We start from the raw sequence: 22189 nt of genomic DNA, 5'->3' as shown, positions 1-22189 counted from the left end.
GATCCGCCGTTATAATAGCAATCCACCGTTATAATAGCAATCCGCCGTTATAATAGCAATCCGCCGTTATAATAGCGATCCGCCGTTATAATAGCAATCCGCCGTTATAATAGCAATCCGCCGTTATAATAGCGATCCGCCGTTATAATAGCGATCCGCCGTTATAATAGCGATCCGCCGTTATAATAGCAATCCGCCGTTATAATAGCGATCCGCCGTGGAACAAGCGCGCCGGCTCTTAAAGGGAATAAGAGAGGACGCTCTGATTGGTTTATTTCACGTTACGCCCAAACCACACCTATGAGTAATGAAGCGACTTCAGACCAACACATTTTAGATTTGCGTCGGGCGCAAGAGTCGTTTATCCCGCCGGTATAATAGCAATTATATATAAACACGCCGGCGCATTTGCCGTCCCCAGAGGGTTAAAATAGGGCCCTATCATTTTTTTTTCTTTTTTCTTTTATCCTTCTGGAAAAGTCATCATCTTCATAATACATAACATGTGAAACACTAGTGAACTAGATCCGGCTGGAAACTACAGACTGCACAAACAGTCGATGTAGAACGGCAGGATCATATTCTGAACACACCCACACTGTAAAAAAAATTGCTGCGATTATTTAGCACAACTTAAAATCCAACATTGTTTCAACTTTAAAAAGTATGTGTTCAAGCTTGACTTAAAATATTAAGTTTAGTTAACTTTAGTTTAGTTTGGTTAAGTTGGATATTTAAGTTATCTCAACAAATTTTAACTAATCGCAGCCACATTTTTTACACTGCAGTGTCTTATCTTCCAAAATATACAGCATTACCTGTCCTATGGTGGTCTCAGACTCGGGACATACATTCTAATTATATATAATCAATCTATTACTTTCTAATGGACTGTGGCGAGGAAAAGCCATTACCGCGGTGGCCTCGCACACATACGTTATTTGTGACAAATGTTTCATCCGTGCCATTAAGCCTGAAGACACAGGTTTCATCAGTTATGAAATACAACCCTGTACTTTGTGTCGGCACGGTTTCGTGTGCTATCTTACTGTCTGCACCTCCTAATGCAACGTGATATTCATCTTCAACGTCCTCTACGTGACTCCGTGCATTAACGTTATTGTAAGTGGTTTTGATACATTTTGTGAGCAAAATAATACTGTGCTGATATTTCTTTGCTATTTCATTAAATGTGCATTACTGAATTAATAATGGGGGAATTGCAAGGAAATATAGCATTTAGCATGCCTTAAAGCCAAGAGAGACATTCAGCAAATTCATTAGCATCTCATTATGTTTCAGATTTACGTGTGTGTGTGTGTGTGTGTGTGTGTGTGTGTGTGTGTGTGTGGTGCACAGAGAGAACAGACTCTTAAATAAGCGTTATGTCTCTCTAGGTCATGAAGAGGTAATTACTTCAAACTTTTAATGCACATGAATTTTAATGGAAATGCAAGCGTTGAAATTAATTGTGAAGGCGAACAACAAGACGAGTCACTGCTAAGATGAACCTAGCGAATTGGTGAATCGGTATCTCATGTGCAAATGAACGACAGCAGCAGCATGTGTGTGTAGTTGTGTGTGTGTGGGGGACTTTGGCTTGTGTTAGCTGTTGATTATCAGTCTTGAACTGAAGGAGTGTAAGTTCAAACCCACAAGGCTTGATCTAGAGACCTCCTCGTTGTGCTTTAACCCCAGTTACTGAAGGAAAGACTGAAGGAAAGGACTAATCGCCTGCTAACTGTTGTTATGTAACAGCGTGATGTGTTTCTGTGTGTCTCTCTCAGGTCCTGGTGTCGGACTGGACTCAAGCAGAGGCTAGTTTTCACCTCTGTGAGGTTCTCTTTAAGGTCCATAAGGTACAAACACACATGGGCGGCTTTATATATAGATGCTGGTTGCTCTGAATGTCTTTTGTTTGTCAGTTAAAGTGAACATGGAGTTTATTGAGCATCAAATCATCATATTAGAATGATTTCTGAAGGATCATGTGACACTGAAGACTTGATAATGATGCTGAATAAATTACACTTCACTATATTTTCACATAGAGAACAGCTGCTTTAAATTGTAATAATATTTCACTGTTTTTACTGTATTTTTGATCAAATAAATGCAGCCTTTGTGAGCTTAAGAGTCTTCATACCATTTCAAAACTTTGTGGATATATTTATATTTTCCGTGTGTGTGTGTGTGTGTGTGTGTGTGTGTGTGTGTGTGTGTGTGTGTGTGTGTGTGTGTGTGTGTGTGAGGACAGTCAGGAGTGTGTGTGTGTGAGGACAGTCAGGAGTTTGTGTGTGTGAGGACAGTCAGGAGTGTGTGTGTGAGGAGCAGGTCACGATCTCGACCGCTGCTGCTCCAGTGTGTGTGTGTGTGTGTGTGTGTGTGAGGACAGTCAGGAGTGTGTGTGTGTGTGAGGACAGTCAGGAGTGTGTGTGTGAGGAGCAGGTCACGATCTCGACCGCTGCTGCTCCAGTGTGTGTGTGTGTGTGTGTGTGTGAGGACAGTCAGGAGTGTGTGTGTGTGAGGACAGTCAGGAGTGTGTGTGTGAGGAGCAGGTCACGATCTCGACCGCTGCTGCTCCAGTGTGTGTGTATGTATGTGTGTGTGTGTGTGTGTGTGTGTGTGTGAGAGGACAGTCAGGAGTTTTTATGTGTGAGGAGCAGGTCCCGATCTCGACCGCTGCTGCTCCAGTGTGTGTGTGTGTGTGTGTGTGTGTGTGAGGACAGTCAGGAGTTTGTGTGTGTGAGGAGCAGGTCCCGATCTCGACCGCTGCTGCTCCAGTGTGTGTGTGTGTGTGTGTGTGTGTGTGTGTGTGTGTGTGTGTGTGTGTGTGTTCATCTGCTTCACATTTGACTTTACTTCAGATCTGTGTTTTCTGTATTTATTGTGCTGTCTAGCTATGGATAGCCGAAGACTGCTGGATTCAGACCAAGTTTTATATGGGTCTCCAGCAGGACGGGGATCTGCGGGACAGTGAACCCTTCTGCTTCAGCGTGCTCGTGGGACACGGCCAGAGCTTCTGCTACAGCGTTGAGCTGGGCTCAGACCTGGTGCTGTGGGAGAAAGTCTTCCAGAGAGCCGTGTTCATGGAGGTGCAGAGAGTACGGGTGAGTCCGGACACTACTTTACCAACAACTACACACTTTTCAGGAGCGGCTCCTTTAAGGCGTTCAGTACATGGACACTGTTATGATTGGATAATGTCATTGCATAGAAAACAGTATCAACACTCATTTGTGAAGATGTATACATGAATAAATAAGCTTTCCATTGATGTGTGGTTTGTTAGGATAGGACAATATTTGGTCGAGATACAACTATTGAAAATCTGGAATCCAAGGAGCAAAAAAAATCTAAACATTGAGAAAATCTCCTTTAAAGTTGTGCATTTATGTTCACGATTGTGCAGCACTCACTCACAAAAATACATGTTTTATATTTCTACGGTAGGGAATTTACAAAATTCCAGATTTTCAGATTCCAAAATTTACATGGAACATGATCTTAATATCCTAATGATTTTTGGCATAAAAGAAAAATGTATAATTTTGACCCATACGATGTATAGTTGGATATTGCCACAGATATACCCGTGCGACTTCAGACTGGGTTTGTGGTCCAGGGTCTCATTTACTATTGCACACGAGTAAGAGTTTTGATGGCATTATCCATATTAAACCATCATTTACAAACAAAGTAGATCCAGCAATCTTTCAAAAAGTTTCTGTGCGAACTCTCCATTACACTGTCCCTCGTTCACAAAACCACATGCTCCGAACAAACATATACATAATAAACATATATTTTTTTGTGTGTTTGCAAAATGTCTTATATCGCTATTTATTATATGGCTCTCTTGGATACTTGATTGTGATTGGTCAGGGCTGGCATTGTACAGTCAATACATAATATATTAATATAATTGACAGTTGTTCAAGGCAAACACTTCTTTTAAACAATATCAAATAATTTAGGGCTAGTTTATTTATTTATTATACAAGTAGCTGTTTAATAGTATACAGGTGAAACTTGAAAAATGAGAATATGGTGTACAAGTTCATTTATTTTTAGTAATTCAACTTAAAAGGTCTCTGCTTCCTCCATGGAAGACGTGACGGCGGGATTGAGGAGATCCTCGAAGTATTCCTTCCACCGTCCGACAACATCCCCAGTTGAGGTCAACAGCTGCCCACCTCCACTGTAAACAGCGTTGGTAGGGCACTGCTTCCCTCTCCTGAGTCGCCGGACGGTTTGCCAGAATCTCTTCGAGGCCAGCCAATAGTCCTTTTCCATGGCCTCACCGAACTCCTCCCAGGCCCGAGTTTTTGCCTCCACAACCACCCGGGCTGCAGTTCGCTTGGCCTGCCGGTACCCGTCAGCTGCTTCAGGAGTCCCACAAGCCAACCAGGCCCGATGGGACTCCTTCTTCAGCTTGACGGCATCCTTTACTTCCGGTGTCCACCACCGGGTTCGGGGATTGCCGCCTCGACAGGCACCGGAGACCTTACGGCCACAGCTCCGAGCGGCCGCTTCGACAATGGAGGTGGAGAACATGGTCCACTCGGACTCAATATCTCCAGCCTCCCTCGGGATCCGGTCGAAGCTCCGCCGGAGGTGGAAGTTGAAGATCTCTCTGACAGGAGACTCGGCCAAACGTTCCCAGCAGACCCTTACAGTACGCTTGGGTCTGCCGAGTCTGTCCAGCTTCCTCTTCCGCCATCGGATCCAACTCACCACCAGGTGGTGATCAGTTGACAGCTCCGCCCCTCTCTTTACCCGAGTGTCCAAGACATACGGCCGCAGGTCAGATGAAACGACCACAAAGTCGATCATCGACCTACGGCCTAGGGTGTCCTGGTGCCACGTGTACTGATGGACACCCTTATGCTTGAACATGGTGTTCGTTATGGACAAACTGTAACTAGCACAGAAGTCCAATAACTGAACACTGCTCGGGTTCAGATCAGGGGGGCCGTTCATCCCAATCACGCCCCTCCAGGTAACACTGTCGTTGCCCACGTGGGCGTTGAAGTCCCCCAGTAGAACGACGGAGTCTCCAGTCGGAGCACTTTCCAGCACCCCTCCCAGAGACTCCAAGAAGGCCGGGTACTCTGCACTGCCGTTTGGCCCGTAGGCACACACGACAGTGAGAGACCTATCCCCAACCCGTAGGCGCAGGGAAACGACCCTCTCATTCACCGGGGTAAACTCCAACACATGGCGGCTGAGTTGGGGGGCTATGAGCAAACCCACACCAGCCCGCCGCCTCTCACCATGGGCAACTCCAGAGTGGTGAAGAGTCCATCCTCTCTCAAGGACTGTGGTTCCAGAGCCTAAGCCGTGCGTAGAGGTGATTCCAACTATCTCTAGTTGGAACCTCTCAAACTCACGCACAATCTCAGGCTCCTTCCCCGCAAGCGAGGTGACGTTCCACGTCCCTAGAGCTAGTTTCCGTGTCCAGGGATCGGGTTGTCGAGGCCCCCGCCTTCGACTGCCGCCCGATCCTCTATGCACCGGCCCCTTACGGCCCCTCCTGCAGGTGGTGAGCCCACGGGAAGGCGGCCCCACGTCGCTCCTTCGGGCTGAGCCCGGCCGGACCCCGTGGGGGGAGGCCCGGCCACCAGGCGCTCGCATACGAGCCCCAACCCCGGGCCTGGCTCCAGGGTGGGGCCCCGGCTGCGCCATACCGGGCGACGTCACGGTCCTCGATTTAATTTTCTTCATAAAGGGCTTTTTGGAGTTTTTTTAGGGGTAGTCAAAAAACTCCTCGGTGGCAAGGCACCGGGGGTGGATGAGATCCGCCCTGAGTACCTCAAGTCTCTGGATGTTGCGGGGCTGTCTTGGCTGACACGCCTCTGCAGCATCGCGTGGCGGTCGGGGACAGTGCCTCTGGGATGGCAGACCGGGGTGGTGGTCCCTCTTTTTAAAAAGGGGGACCGGAGGGTGTGTTCCAACTATAGGGGGATCACACTTCTCAGCCTCCCTGGGAAAGTCTATGCTAGGGTACTGGAGAGGAGAATACGGCCGATAGTAGAACCTCGGATTCAGGAGGAACAGTGCGGTTTTCGTCCGGGCCGTGGAACACTGGACCAGCTCTATACCCTCTACAGGGTGCTGGAGGGTTCATGGGAGTTTGCCCAACCAATCCACATGTGCTTTGTGGATTTGGAGAAGGCATTCGACTGTGTCCCCCGTGGCGGCCTGTGGAGGGTGCTCCGGGAGTATGGGGTCCGGGGTCCTTTGCTAAGGGCTGTCCGGTCCCTGTACGACCGAAGCAGGAGCTTGGTTCGCATTGCCGGCAGTAAGTCAGACTTCTTCCCGGTGCATGTTGGACTCCGGCAGGGCTGCCCTTTGTCGCCGGTTCTGTTCATAATTTTTATGGACAGAATTTCTAGGCGCAGCCAGGGGCCGGAGGGTGTCTGGTTTGGGAACAACACGATTTTGTCTCTGCTTTTTGCGGATGATGTTGTCGTGTTGGCCCCATCAGACCAGGACCTTCAGCATGCACTGGGACGGTTTGCAGCCGAGTGTGAAGCGGCTGGGATGAGAATCAGCACCTCCAAATCCGAGGCCATGGTCCTCAGTCGGAAAAAGGTGGCTTGCCTACTTCAGGTTGGTGGAGAGTTCCTGCCTCAAGTGGAGGAGTTCAAGTATCTTGGGGTCTTGTTCACGAGTGAGGGAAGGATGGAACGGGAGATTGACAGACGGATCGGTGCAGCTTCCACAGTAATGCGGACGATGTACCGGTCTGTCGTGGTGAAGAAAGAGCTGAGCCGCAAGGCGAAGCTCTCGATTTACCGGTCAATCTACGTTCCTACTCTCACCTATGGTCACGAGCTTTGGGTCATGACCGAAAGGACAAGATCCCGGATACAGGCGGCCGAAATGAGCTTTCTCCGCAGGGTGGCTGGGCGATCCCTTAGAGATAGGGTGAGGAGCTCGGTCACTCGGGAGGAGCTCAGAGTAGAGCCGCTGCTCCTCCACATCGAGAGGGGTCAGCTGAGGTGGCTCGGGCATCTGTTCCGGATGCCTCCTGGACGCCTTCCTGGGAAGGTGTTCCGGGCACGTCCCACCGGGAGGAGACCCCGGGGAAGACCTAGGACACGCTGGAGAGACTATGTCTCTCGGCTGGCCTGGGAACGCCTCGGTGTCCCCCCGGAAGAGCTAGAAGAAGTGGCTAGGGAAAGGGAAGTCTGGGCATCTCTGCTTAGACTGCTGCCCCCGCGACCCGGCCCCGGATAAGCGGAAGAAGATGGATGGATGGATGGAACTTAAAAGGTGAAACTAATATATTATATAGACTCATTACATGCAAAGTGAGATATTTCAAGCCTTTATTTGTTATAATTTTGATGATTATGGCTTACAGCTTATGAAAACCTTTTCACAATATTCTAATTTTGAATTTGGGGTTTTCATAAGCTGTAAATCATAAAAAATGTAACAAATAAAGGCTTGAAATATCTCACTTTGCATGTAATGAGTCTATATAATATATTAGTTTCACCTTTTAAGTTGAATTCCACCATTAGAATAATACTTGTTTGCGACGCTGAAATTCTTCTGAAGTCTGAGAGACACAAACCAACGGTTTAAACTGGACGATCAAAGCAAACGTTTGATTAAATAAAAGCTTTGTTTATAATGGGGAGGACGTTTTAAGCTCTGAAACTCGCAGGATGTTTTAATGGTACAAAGACCTTTTACATGTTGAAAGATCAAGACATTTCATGGTTTCTCATGTCATGACCCCTTTAATGCCATTTAAGGGGGGTTATATACACAGTTTATATATATAGGTACACATTACAGTGTGTGTGTGTGTGTGTGTGTGTGTGGCCTTTTAGATAGTTTGGTAATGTTCTCACTCTCAGCTCAACAATAAGGATTTCTGATTTGTTGCCAAAACACATTTTTTTACTGTCAAAAATACATGCAAATACAAATATGCCGTTCAAAGTTTTTTTTTGTGCAAGAAATTCATAAAATGGCAATTTAAAGTGTCTAGTTACTTTATTTATATTATTGTACAGTAATAAAAATCATCCTGTTCAGGCACAGTATCAGTATTTGTACTATTGAATTTTAAAGAATTATGTTCTCAATAGGATGATTTTTATCAATGCATTACAGTAATACGAACGAAGCAATACTGTAAACTTGGTTTGCATTACGGTAACATGAATGCGTTGTTTTATTATTTAAATATATATCCTGTCAATCAGTATTATGGTGTTAAAATGCCTCTTCAAGAGATTAAACACAAAGAAAGCGGTATATGAAGCATTGATTTCTGCATCTGTCAGCAATGCATGCGAGATCAGGAGCGTGTGTGTGTGTGTGTGTGTGTCTGATTTGTGCGTTTCAAATGTTATTACTGCTTTAATTAAATTCCTCTGAAGAGTCTTTTCTGTGAGACCTCTCCTCAATGAGCCGTTAAATTACCTTCACTATACATAAGTCTAGCGCATCTCTGGTGTCGCCATGAACTCCTGCAGGGCAGCTATTATGAAGTATATGCTAACATAAGTTTATGGGATGAAGGGGATTTAAGACTTTGAGACTTGCCTTACTCAAATTTAAGTCATCTTAAACACCACCCGGGGTCAAACTCAGAGCGCCACTTTACGGCTCTGGGTTTCTCCGGCATCCGAACGACCCTCAGAAGAAGCTCCAGCACGCGCGGGTGAATTACTACGGGTGTTTATTTATGGCTCATGAGCATTATGCGCGGTTTATTTCCCTGCCAGCAGCGTGTTGGTCTCTCTGCACTGTTTAATCAGCGCTGATTCGCTCAAACTTTGGCTTAGTGGAGCAGATTAGTGGCTCTCTGGATAAACTGCATATCATATTCCATGCCAGACATCAAAATCCTCATCGAATACTACGCTAGCGTTTCATTTGAGGCTAATTGAGGGAGTAAAGGCCACAAAAAGGCCTAATAGCAAACGCTCAAATGGCCCATCATGACATGCTGACAGCCAAATTCACTACATGTGTCCGTTTGATCATAATCCTGAGGGCGATTATTATTGCGAATGGCTTTTCGTGTCCTTGAAAAGCTCAACATGAGTCTGTGATGTGTTTCTTTGTGAGCGTCATAGAGTGGCTATTTCAGATCAAATTCGCCCCAAGATTACACTCGCGATGAGTTTGACCTTTGGCTGCACAGTATTGGAAAAAAAAAACTGACATTGTGATATTTTGTTTTTCTACAATATGCGTTTATTGAATTGAATTCTAAAAGGATTGGGGTGATTTTGTTGGGGATTGCATCTGCATAGAAATTAAAACTAGGCTGAAAAATTACTTTTTACTCTGAAGACTTTTGTTTGAGTGTGAACCGTCCTTTTGCTGAACAATGTGGGAAAAACTTGAATTTCAATACTTTAAATACTTGTTTGATTCCCAAAATCTGGATGTTCACACGCCATAAAGTAAACAGAGTAATATATATATATATATATATATATATATAAAAATCTTTATTAGTTTTTTGACAAATTCAATACGACTAAAATATAATAACAATTGTTTATTGTTATTAACAAATAATCAAAATAAATATATTGTAATATATATTGCAAATATATTATAATAATACTATTATAAAATTCAATACAAATTTATAAACATTATCTTTTATAATACTGCTGAACATTACAATACTAATTTTTTATGTCTTAATTTCTGTAATTTTTTCTAAACATTAAATCACTGAGATACTATTATAGTTTTTATTAATATTTCAAATTTCAGTTATGATTTTTTATATTTTTCATTTTCATTTGAGTAAATTTGTATTTTAATTAAAGAAGTTTGTTGTGTGTTTTTGTCATTTATAGTATTGTTTTATATATAGGCTAGGCCTATGTCTAGGTAGTTTTTATTAATGTTTATTTCAGTTTTAGTTTTCAAGTTAAAATAAAATAAGAAATGTTGCCTTGGCAAGTTGCTAAAAGAAAAGTTTTACAGTTCTTTGCAACACATTAATTTTTTTAGTTTTAGTTACCTTAATGGCCTTGCTTAGGGCTTTTATTTTGGCGGTTTGCTGGTAAATAAATCTGTGCTGCCGGTTTCAGATTGAATTGCTGCACATGGGCGTGTAAATGAACACAGTGTTTTGCTTGTTTGTTTGTACTGTATATTCACGAAATGAAAATCGCACAAATCCATATAGCATCTATTTGATATACAGATATTATGATATACAGTATTGTGCAGCCTTAGTTATTTTGGGAGGGTTGATTCTTCTACATTGTAAACGAGTGTGTGCTAACAGGAAGTTGGCGTTCTTCAACCTAGTAATGTAACATGATAGCAAATGGTTTGACTTGCACTTTCACACATTTAAGTTCTTATATTTATTTGGGGAAAAAAGCGTCTGTGGAAATGACAGCATGTCTCTTGCTGTTTTTTCGCCTTCTTGTTTATCTATTGATATCAACTATGATGTTATGTGGCAAAATGTCTGGACTTTAATCATTGACATTTGCAGGTAAGATGCTTTTATCCATTGCATTTAACAATATGAACACATTTGGTTCATGCATTCCCTGAGAATCGAACCCATGACCTTGACGTTGCATTTTGAGTCTCAAGAAATCATCTGCACTGCAAATAGGCCTATATTGTGTATGTCTTCTGTAGGTGCATACATGTGTGATTTATGACGTTTCTTCCCACCACATTACTAGCTAAATTAATATAATAGTTTTTAATTTGTTGATTGATTGACCATTTCATTAAGAACTGGATACTTTTCATGTTGGCTATATTTCGGCATATTGCACAGAATTGCTCTTATTCATGCATTTATCAATTCTGTGTGATTCATAATTCAACCCTTTTATAAGTTGTTGCATTGATTTTTTTATTCCTATGTTGTTGTTGCTAATACTAGTACTGTGATTTGACTCATTAAGGTCATTTGAAAAATGTTCCACTAAATCCATCAAACCGTGTATTTTATCTCAGGGTTGTATAGTAAATGTCTATTCGAGGATTTTGAAGCAGAACAGTTGGTGCATTTTCCCCCGTTTGGAAAGAAGAGGGTCAGAAAGCAGCCCTGAGCCTGAGCTGTATTATTCTGTACCCTTAACCAGACATTTATAAATAATACAAAGGAACGAAGCTGTCAGAAACGATTTCAATCACTGCAATGCTGAGATACAGAAAGGGCAACATGCAAAGCTCCCAAACTCATCAGCGTGGCTCTGCAGAAGACCTTCAGTCTGTACTGCGCTGGTTCCCTGCCACGGTCCACCCAGACCGCTCTGGACCGGCTCAAACCCCGAAGCTCTTCCAGTGTGCGCAGGACAGACTATTGCACAACAGCGTGACACTTTTATGAGGCAGCGTGAACGATTTTATAATCATTTTATATGGCGCATTCAAGTGGGGAAGTCAGCGGGAGTTCAGGATCACGACTTCTTTGGGTTTAGTAAGTTGCGATCTTGTTTAAATGAATGGACAGTTGCTCCTGAGGCAAAATCTTAACCGAATCCACTGAAAATATCCTTTTTGGATATGGATAAAGACCGTAGCGCTCTTTCAGAGCATATTAAAGGAGATTTTCTGGCTTTCTCGTAATTCACACCGTAAAACCTGTTGTAGCCAGGATGATAATCAATTGACAACACTAATATGTGTGTATATATATATACAGTAGGCTATATATATTATAAATGTCACCGCTGTGCCTTTAATATATCAAGGCTCAATGCTAAGTTTTTTTTTTTTTACCCATGTAACATTTAAAGGGGTCATGACATGGTTTTTTTTATTTTATTATTATGTTCCCTTAGGTGCAAATATAGTATTACTATAGTTTTTTTACAAAAAACTTTTAAAATGTAGTGATTTATGACCTTTTCCCACCCTGTTTCTCATCCTCTGATTCAAACAGTCTGTTTTGGGGGTGTTTCCCCTTTAAGAGTTCAGTGTTAACGCCCACTGTTATGATTGGCTAACGTCAGTGCCTATGCATCAATTATTAACGCCCCCAGCCAGAACATTTGCGGATTCGGCGCAACTGTTTAATGACGGGTGATGCATGCGAAGCGATGGCTCTTGCAATGATAAAACCTTATTATGTTTGAGCCGGAATCAGAGGAGGAATCAGAGGAAAATGAACCATGACCACAACAACGAAGACTGGATCAGCCCGTGTCCACATGGAAAGTGAAACTATTTTGAATTAATAAAAAAAAATTAACCCCAGACACTTGAAAACGGATTATTGTTGCATAATTATCCTATAGCTTCATTTGCTAACAGTTTAACATTATTTAACTAATTCCAATGAAATGATAGGGTGTACCACGGACAAAAATGCATGCACAGACAGGCCATATTTGAAGATGCAGCATTGATAAAGGCAACATTTTTAATTTTCTATCACATGTAGGCCTACTAGAAAGGCGACATATTTTCAAGATTCTCTTATGCAAATGTGTTTATATTAGCCATGGTAAAAAGTAAGTTTGCGTCGTCGTTATTGAGCCCAGAATATTCGGCACGGACTTATCTTTGAGCAACAGTTTTCTGGCAAAGCCAAGCATCATATTGGGATTTTTTCCTCAAAACAGTCATCCTTAAATGTATAGAACACTGCCGTGACTGGGACGTCCGCAAAAAATAAAGTGCATCCATTTTTCCCTGACGACTGGATCTTTCAGCGTATTTAAAAAGTAGTTTAAAGTTTTAAATACATTACTTACAGTTTGCGTCGTCGTTGTTGAGCCCAGAATACTCGGCACGGACTTTGAGCAACAGTTTTCTGGCAAAGCTCAAAACAGTCATCCTTCAAATGTATAGAACAAACGCTTAAACTAACACTGCCGTGACTGAGACGTCCGCAAAAAATAAAGTGCATCCATTTTTCCCTGACGACTGGATCTTTTGCAGCGTATTCAAAGATGTTGTTTGTCCACAGCCAGGAACAGCACATCTGCGGCATCGTAATCTCCCTGTACACAGACCCACTCGCTGTCCGTCGACTGAACACTTGTGAGGCGCGCAGCGCGCGGGCGCGACAACGATACGAAATGAGCGTAGTTGTCTTGCGCTTAAAGCGTAGTTGTCTTGCGCTGGAGGCGGTCTATATGCAAACGCTGGTACGTCACTTCGTACCGTGACGTCACTTCTTACCATGGATCCAGAACGAGCTGTATTTAGAGCTTGATTAAATAAATGATTCGTTTATAATGGGGAGGACGTCTTAAGCTATGAAACTTGCAGGACGTTTTAATGGTACAAAGACCTCTTATATACCAAAAGATCAAGGCAAATTTGGTTTCTCATGTCATGACCCCTTTAACACTCTAAAAAATGCTGGGTTATTTCAATCCAATTTTGGGTCAAATATGGACAAACCCAAACGTTGGTTTAAAAATGTAATTTTAAAAATGTAACCCAACGGCTGGGTTTGTCCATATTTGACCCAAAATTGGGCTAAAACAACCCAGCATTTTTTACAGTGAACCTTTACAATTTTCAGGTAGGATATATACATTTTACATACATTGAATAAAGTTATCTGACTTCACAGTCTTCACTGCATGACTTATAAATTGAATATCATGCAGAATAAAACATTAATATATGCTTTATAAGTAATACTACACTCTAAAAAATGCTGGGTTGTTTCAACAATTTTTACATTACATTTTTAACCCAATGTTTGGGTTTGTCCATATTTTACCCAAAATTGGGTTGAAACAACCCAGCATTTTTTTGAGTGTAAAAAGCCAATATTCTAGTTATATGCATGCTAAGCAACTATAGTTAACACTGAGAATTGCTCCTAAAAAGTATTTTATATTACACTATAAAAGTTATAAGAAACTTTGTAACTATACGTCAACTTATTCTAACCCTAAGCATTTTACTACACTCGAATGAGAGTTAGTAGAGATGTAGGTGCGTCAAAAGAATGTGTTAAAGGGACCATCAAAATAAAGTGAAACTGGTTATTTTAACCCAAATTTGGGTTAAATATAGACAAACCCAATCGTATAGACAAAATTTAACCCAATGGTTGGGTTAATCCATATTTGACCCAAATTTGGGTTGACACACCCCTGTATTTTTTTTAGTGTACCTACAGAGAAAGTTTGTGCAGTGTTTGTTGAGATGTTCTTTTCTAAACAAACACGAGTAATCACTGTACGGTGAAAGTGACTTTAATCATTCATGAACAATAGTTGCAGATCCAGCGGTTTGTGTTCGTCACAGCGCTCATGTTATTGCCCTTGATCAGTTAGGCCGTGATTGTCCAGTTCTCGTTTAGGATGATGTGATTCGCGGAAGAGATGGATGAGTGTTTTAAAGAGCTGGATTAACGCTCCATGAGCTTTGGTGCACATCGGCCTTCAAAGCCACTTGAGAAAGCAATAAGTTCATTATGCATTTGTGAGCATGATTGGAGATTATCCGGACGTGCTTTTCTGGGATGTTTGAGACGAGCTGAATGCTGGACCTCTAGCGTGCCAAGCACTTTTCACATCATGAATGAACAAATATCTGCTGATATGAGACGCTGTCCTTTGGGATTCCACTATGGGTGACGAAGAATTTGCATTGTGTTGTTAAGTACAGTCTGTAATGCATGCATACTTGAATTTATCCAAAACACAACAATGCATGAACTGCATGAATGCACTTGAAGGGCCCTATCTTACAGCCGGCGCAATGCAACGCCAAGCGCAACGCAAGTGTTTTTTGCTAGTTTCAGCCCGACGCAGTTTTAATTTTCACGTATTGCGCCACGTTGTTTAAATAGCAAATGTATTTGCGCCCATGGGCATGCTGGTCTGAAAACGAGGTGTGTGTTCAGGCACGTTGTTGGCGCGTTGCTATTTTGAGGAACAGAAATACACTGAGCCATTGACCAACTGAAACCTGCTCTTAAGTCAATGCCGCAAATTATTTATTTTTTGTTATTTAACGAGTGCGTTAGTAATGTGCGCCTATAGGCGGGTCCACAACGCACGTATACACTCTGCTTATAACACACACCCTGCTTATTAGGCACACTCTGCTTATAACACACACTCTGCTTATAACACACACTCTGCTTATTACACGCACTCTGCTTATAACACACACAGGGACGCACAGCAGCACACAAACATACCAAATATTAAAATTAAAAGGATTACAATGTAAAAGATTATTATTGTGTACATAAAGATATAATGGAATCCGGCTTGTCCCGTAGAAGATCTGTTTGCGCTCTGGAGACGTGTTCGTCTTTCCACTATCAAATTCCTCCATGTAAATAGTAAATCTGCCATGGCGCGAGCGCAACTGGCATTTAACGGGAATGGGAGATGAGACTCTGATTGGTTTTAATCCCAAAACACACCCATTACTCATCAAGAGAATAGAGACCGCCGACCATTTGTCCCGTCGTTAAACTAGCAAAAGTGGATTCGGACACGACCTGAGTGAACTTGCGCCCTGCGCTTTAGACCATGCGCTTACATCGTTAAAATTGGGCCCATTGAATGTTTACATATTTTTATGATGCAGTATAACCATAAACAGAAGCCCGTAAAAACCAGTGAGCCTTTGCTTGTCCAGATGTTGTAGACATGCATCTATTACAATTCATTAAGATCAACAAACACAACAAAGGCTTAACATGTTTTCATTTACAAGCAGAAATGGCTTTGAGTAGTTTTCAGAAAGGATTGGTGTGAAGAACAGTGTTATTCTGGTGCAGTGCAGCATGTTCTCCTGTGATCTTGCATTGAAGTTCAATGCCTCCTCATTGTTTTAGACCAGAAACATATTTAATGCAGTTACGCATGCACAAATGGCCAATGCATTGCAAGCATGTAATCCTGTTGTACAGTCAAATGAAAACAGAAAATGTAAAATTAATAAAAACTATATTAGTATGTCATGATGAGTATGCTTCGATTTCCATGAGATGCAGCTTAACTTATACATGAATCACCCAAATATTAATGTGTTTTTTAATGTCTGTCCAGATGTTTTTGGAGATGCATCTGTTGTAGTTCATTACATCAACAAACACAACAACACATGTCTGTCTTTTTATTTAACGAAAATATGAAGAACGGTGTAGCGTTGCATGCACTGTAAAAAAATGATGTGATCCACAAGATATGACAGCATATGTTTTTACATTATTTTAACTCATCAAAATAAGTTAGTTATACTGTATGAGATTCGATCTTAAAAACAGATTAAGTCAGTTTAATGTAATTTAAGTTGAAATTACTTAAACATCCAAGTTGATTGTACATAAAAAAATTAAGACAGCAACTTTTTTTTAGTTCAATCAATTGCCTCAAATGTTTTAAGTTATGAAATTCAAAGTTTAAGTCATCAGAACTAGCAGATTTTTTTTGTACTCAAACATTTTAGTTGTTCTTAACTTGAAATGTTTGAGTACAATAATTTATACAATTAACTTAAAATCACTTTTATTCTTATAATCTTAGCTAGCTTTAACAAGCTAATCTGCCAACATAATAATTTGCTAACATAATAATTTGCTAACATATTAGCAATAGGAGCGCAACAATATAAAAGTATTATTTGCTCTCAAATCAAGATCATGCACCACTCGTCACCAAGATGGTAACTCCTAAAACCAACATTAACAGAAATTCGTATAAATTAGCGTAACAAAACATTAATCACTACTAAATCTCCCAATTAACATTAATCTTACACAAAAAACACACACATTATATTACACTTAATTTTAGCATTTACTCTCCCTTTTGAGTGCCATCGGCAAAGCATGCTGGGAAATAGACATCCCAGCCGTTTCAATGAAACTTAAGTTCGTCTAAATTAAAATAAATAATTCCATAAAACTCAAAACAATGAAGCAGTTCAGTTTACTTAAAATATATCAGTTCTGTGAACTTGAAAGAAAAAAGAAAGTGCTAAATACTCATAAAAGTTAATTTGACTGAACTAATTAGTTTAATTTAAGTTTGTCCTACTCAAACCAATTCATTATTTTGAGCGTTAGTGTTTACAGTGCACTGTAAAAATGTATTTTCTTGATTTGTTATCACAATTTTTTTTGTTGTCAAATCCACTTAGATCATTCAAATGATTCAGATAACTTAACATTTTGAGTTTCTTTTGATTAATCCATTGTATTAACTAATATTTCAATGAACTTTAAGAAAATTAAGGTTACTTGTTTTTTTTAAAGTAAAACCAACAACAATTTTTTACAGTGGACCGTTTTTCTAAATCTAATTCTGCATGTGTTCTTACGGATGTCAGAGGAGAAGTTTGCTGCGTTTCTACCGTGCTGTTGTGACTCTTCGCTCGACTTGACAAGGAAATCCTCGACAAACCTCACTATGTGTTTTTCAGATCCCTCCAGAGACGCTCTCCAATTAGCGGCGTGTGTTCTGTGCCTTACATGTGACAGCAGACGCTTACGTGAGGCGACAGTAAGCACTGCAAATCCGCTTGGCTGGCGTTTGCTTTCTCTGGCAGCTGAATTTCACACGCCTCTTAAAACGCGAGCGCACATCTGTGCCGTGAGTAAACCAGCCGACGTGTCCTGTGATGAGTCGAGAGTTTGTGGAGAAAGGGAACAGGGAGTTTGGACGTCTGAATTAAGTAGAAACTTTCAGTTTGTAAAGTTTACGAAGTGCATCTTGTGGTTATCAGGTTCATTTTCAGAGGCCGGTGTGTTGGGCTCAATTAGATCGCATGATCCTGTGAGCTGTAGGGTAGAGTTTAATGCACAAAATAATAAGGACCCGGAAGAAATCCTGGCACGGCTGGTGCAAATAATAATTCCCATACTCCTTCCATATTAGTCAGAGCTGTTGACGAACTTTAATGGCTTCTTCTCTGGCTCGACAGATTGCTTGATGATGTTGCAGAATCAACATGTCACTGCCGGGCGTCCAGGAAAGCTCGCTCTCCTCCTCCTGCCTAATTGATTTCAAGAGCCACTCACTGTACTGCGAATATTACTGGTACATTTCATGCATATTTAGATACAAATGTTTATTTTTTTGAGGATTTGATTTGAAAATGTAAATCAGACGGCTGCGGATCTGAGACGCGGCTGTGATTTGAACTGCCTTTGCATTTTAATTCGGGATGTGGATCATTATTAATCGTTTTTTGTTCATTTAATAATGCTTAATCAGTTTTAGGACAAATGTGTTCTGTAATCATAATCAGTTTTTGTGGTATTGTACTTACTTGATGTAATTTCATTTGGAATAAAAATGATGTCTGAAATATTATTTGATCCACTTTATAGTTTTATTTAGTATTTGTGATGTGTTTTGAGTTTTAATGTAAACATTTACTCAATTGAGTGATCATTTAATTTTACATTTATGCATTTGATAGATGCTTTTTCCAAAGTGACTTCTGGCGATTTATATTATAATTTTTTGCTTACATTTTTAATAATTAAAATATTTAATTTATATAAATTTTACTATAATTTATAATACATCAAATAAAGTAATGTTTTTGTATTTAAAAACAAAATCACAATCATTTTTATTCATTTAAATATTTAAGTATTTTATTCATATACAATTTTATACTGCAGCCTACTGCTAAATTACAGTAATAAGATAGACACTAACTGTAATTTCACAGTTAAATTACGACAGCATAATTACTGTGAAGTCAAAGTATACAGCGGCCATTTCACAATTATTTACTGTAAAATATTACAGTATCTTACTGTGAAAGTCATGCAACTGGTAACCTGCAATTTATTGTACATTTACAGTCAAATAATTAACAGTCAAAAAACATCTGTTCAATTTACGGTAAAATACTGGCAGCTGTGGTTGCCAGAAATGTACCGTATAAAATACAGTAGCAACATTTTAGGTTTTACAGACTTAACTTAAAATTTACTGTAATAAACCATATTTCATTATCTGATATAATGTTAATTTACTGACCTATTTAGGTATTAATATCTGTTTTGTACCATTGTAATACAATGAAAACCACCAATCACAGCAGTGACGAGAGTCACATGATCAATCAAAGCTCATCACAAGCAGCATTTCCACTCATAAGTTAATACTAATATAGAGAAGCTGCACAGTGTCATTCACACACAAACTAAACACCATCATGGGTAACATTGACATTTTAAAAATGCAATAAACATTCATTTAGCAACATCAAATGTAACATAAAGCCCTAATGTACATAACTGATTAGAAAAAAACTAAGAAAACTATGAAGAAACAGTTATTTCAACAAAAATACATAAAATGTGAAGTGTCACGCAGGGAATTGTAGGAATTTCAATTTAAGTTTTTTCATTGTAAATTATACGATGAGTTGTTCTTTTTCACTTTCAAAAACTGTAAATTTAACGATATTTTACAGTAAAATTACATTAAATGTACCATTAGATCTATCACAGTCATTTACCGTATATAGTAAGGAAACTTTCTGTTAACCAATTAACAGTTTTTCACTGTAGCATTTTTACAGTATTTTACCGTTAGATTTTTTGATGCCCCATGTTTAAAGCCGTTAAATTGTTTCGAGCTGCTGAAGTGTTCAACCCACTGATCTTCCGGCGCTGTGCTTCAGCTCGGACCTCTATAATGTGATTTCGAGGGTCATTGTGTTGTGAATACTGATGCGATGCGTCTCTATAATCACATTGACTAGAAACACAAACTTCCAGGAATCTAATTATAGTGAACAAATGACTGAGACTCTCCGGTTCTCAGACACATTTCCACGAGCCCTTCAGGTGCTGCTGAGATCTTCCTCTCGGTCAGTCCATTAACTAACAGATTCTGAGTCCGTCGAGTGACCCAACTTCAGGCGTAAATACTCCAGCACTACAGTGTCAGATGCTACGATCACAGCACTGCTAATTACTGGGCTGGATATTGACGTTTTTCCTTTAGAAAATTGATTATTAGACAAGTTCTTCTATCTTAGTTTCTTCTTTGTGTTAAAAGCGCAGTTTTTGGGCAGCCGTTTCCATGGCAACTGAGCCGTACCTGTGCTATTCCCGGGAACATAAAGCATGTGAGATCAGGACCATTGAGAGTGTGTGTGTTTTTTTTTTTAGAGAAGCGATTTAAATATGAATGTTGTGCCTGTTGTTTTACAGTGTGTAAATATTCCTCTTGTTCCCCGGCAGTGGAAGAGCTACATGTGCAGCAGTCAGGGGAAGATCCTGAGCTTCACAGTCGACTTCGAGTCCGGCTTCTCCTGCTCCGAGAGCATCTCAAAGGTGAGGAGACTCAAACCTGGCTGTGTTTGCTGCTCTTCCAGAGTCTCACAGCTGAACCCTGACAGGAGTGAACTCAGAATACACTGCTTGTGTCTCGCGCTCAGTGTGTCATAAGCTTTACTCTTATTAGCTAAACACGCTCGGGTCATTCCTGACACTTTAGGAAGGAATCTTCCCTTTTTATTTATAAAAAAACCAAAACATTTTATCTTTTTTTTAATCTATATCTATGTATTTTTAATTTTTTTAAATATTTTTTTATTAATATACATTTTATTTTGTACATTTTTATTTATTTATATCTATATATCTTTATTATATATATATATAGATTTACATATATCTTTTTTTGTATATATATATATATATATATATATATATATATATATAGGTCCTTCTCAAAAAATTAGCATATTGTGATAAAGTTCATTATTGTCCATAATGTAATGATAAAAATTAAACTTTCATATATTTTAGATTCATTGCACACCAACTGAAATATTTCAGGTCTTTTATTGTTTTAATACTGATGATTTTGGCATACAGCTCATGAAAACCCAAAATTCCTATCTCAAAAAATGAGCATATCATGAAAAGGTTCTCTACACGAGCTATTAACCTAATCATCAGAATCAACTAATTAACTCTAAACACCTGCAAAAGATTCCTGAGGCTTTTAAAAACTCCCAGCCTGGTTCATTACTCAAAACCGCAATCATGGGTAAGACTGCCGACCTGACTGCTGTCCAGAAGGCCATCGTTGACACCCTCAAGCAAGAGGGTAAGACAGAAAGACATTTCTGAACGAATAGACTGTTCCCAGAGTGCTGTATCAAGGCACCTCAGTGGGAAGTCTGCTGGAAGGAAAAAGTGTGGCAAAAAACGCTGCACAACGAGAAGAGGTGACCGGACCCTGAGGAAGATTGTGGAGAAGGGCCGCTTCCAGACCTTGGGGGACCTGCGGAAGCAGTGGACTGAGTCTGGAGTAGAAACATCCAGAGCCCCCGTGCACAGGTGTGTGCAGGACATGGGCTACAGATCCGCATTCCCCAGGTCAAGCCACGTTTCAACCAGAAACCGCGAAGAGAAGCAGCCCTGGACTGTTGCTCAGTGGTCCAAAGTACTTTTTTCGGCGGAAAGCAAATTTTGCATGTCATTCGGAAATCAAGGTGCCAGAGTCTGGAGGAAGACTGGGGAGAAGGAAATGCCAAAATGCCTGAAGTCCAGTGTCAAGTACCCACAGTCAGTGATGGTCTGGGGTGCCATGTCAGCTGCGGGTGTTGGTCCACTGTGTTTTATCAAGGGCAGGGTCAATGCAGCCAGCTATCAGGAGATTTTGGAGCACTTCATGCTTCCATCTGCTGAAAAGCTTTATGGAGATGAAGATTTCATTTTTCAGCACGACCTGGCACCTGCTCACAGTGCCAAAACCACTGGTAAATGGTTTGGTATTACTGTGCTCAATTGGCCTGCCAACTCTCCTGACCTGAACCCCATAGAGAATCTGTGGGATATTATGAAGAGAAAGTTGAGAGACGCAAGACCCAACACTCTGGATGAGCTTAAGGCCGCTATCGAAGCATCCTGGGCCTCCAGAACACCTCAGCAGTGCCACAGGCTGATCGCCTCCATGCCACGCCACATTCCCGACCAAGTATTGAGTGCATAACTGAACATAATTATTTGAAGGTTGACTTTTTTTGTATGAAAAACCCTTTATTTTTTTATTGGTCGGATGAAATATGCAAATTTTGGGTTTTCATGAGCTGTATGCCAAAATCATCAGTATTAAAACAATAAAAGACCTGAAATATTTCAGTTGGTGTGCAATGAATCTAAAACATATGAAAGTTTAATTTTTATCATTACATTATGGACAATAATGAACTTTATCACAATATGCTAATTTTTTGAGAAGGACCTGTATAT

At 40.5% G+C, this 22189-nt stretch overlaps 1 protein-coding gene across 1 annotated transcript in view; it reads left to right on the top strand.

The window, feature by feature from the left end:
* The window catches only part of sntg2 (syntrophin, gamma 2), an 88940-nt gene that overhangs the window by 62288 nt on the left and 4463 nt on the right, over positions 1–22189 (top strand). Inside the window, exons 13-15 of the mRNA XM_079633268.1 lie at positions 1788–1859; positions 2901–3110; positions 20168–20260. Of these exons, the coding sequence (XP_079489394.1) occupies positions 1788–1859; positions 2901–3110; positions 20168–20260 (375 nt within the window). The remainder of the gene's footprint in view (positions 1–1787; positions 1860–2900; positions 3111–20167; positions 20261–22189) is intronic.

This window comes from Phoxinus phoxinus (genome assembly GCF_949152265.1).
Source record: "Phoxinus phoxinus genome assembly, chromosome: 13".
In the NCBI taxonomy this organism is placed as follows: Eukaryota; Metazoa; Chordata; class Actinopteri; order Cypriniformes; family Leuciscidae; genus Phoxinus; species Phoxinus phoxinus.
The sequence above is the reverse complement of the archived record's forward strand: the minus strand, read 5'-3'. Positions and strand labels throughout refer to the sequence as shown.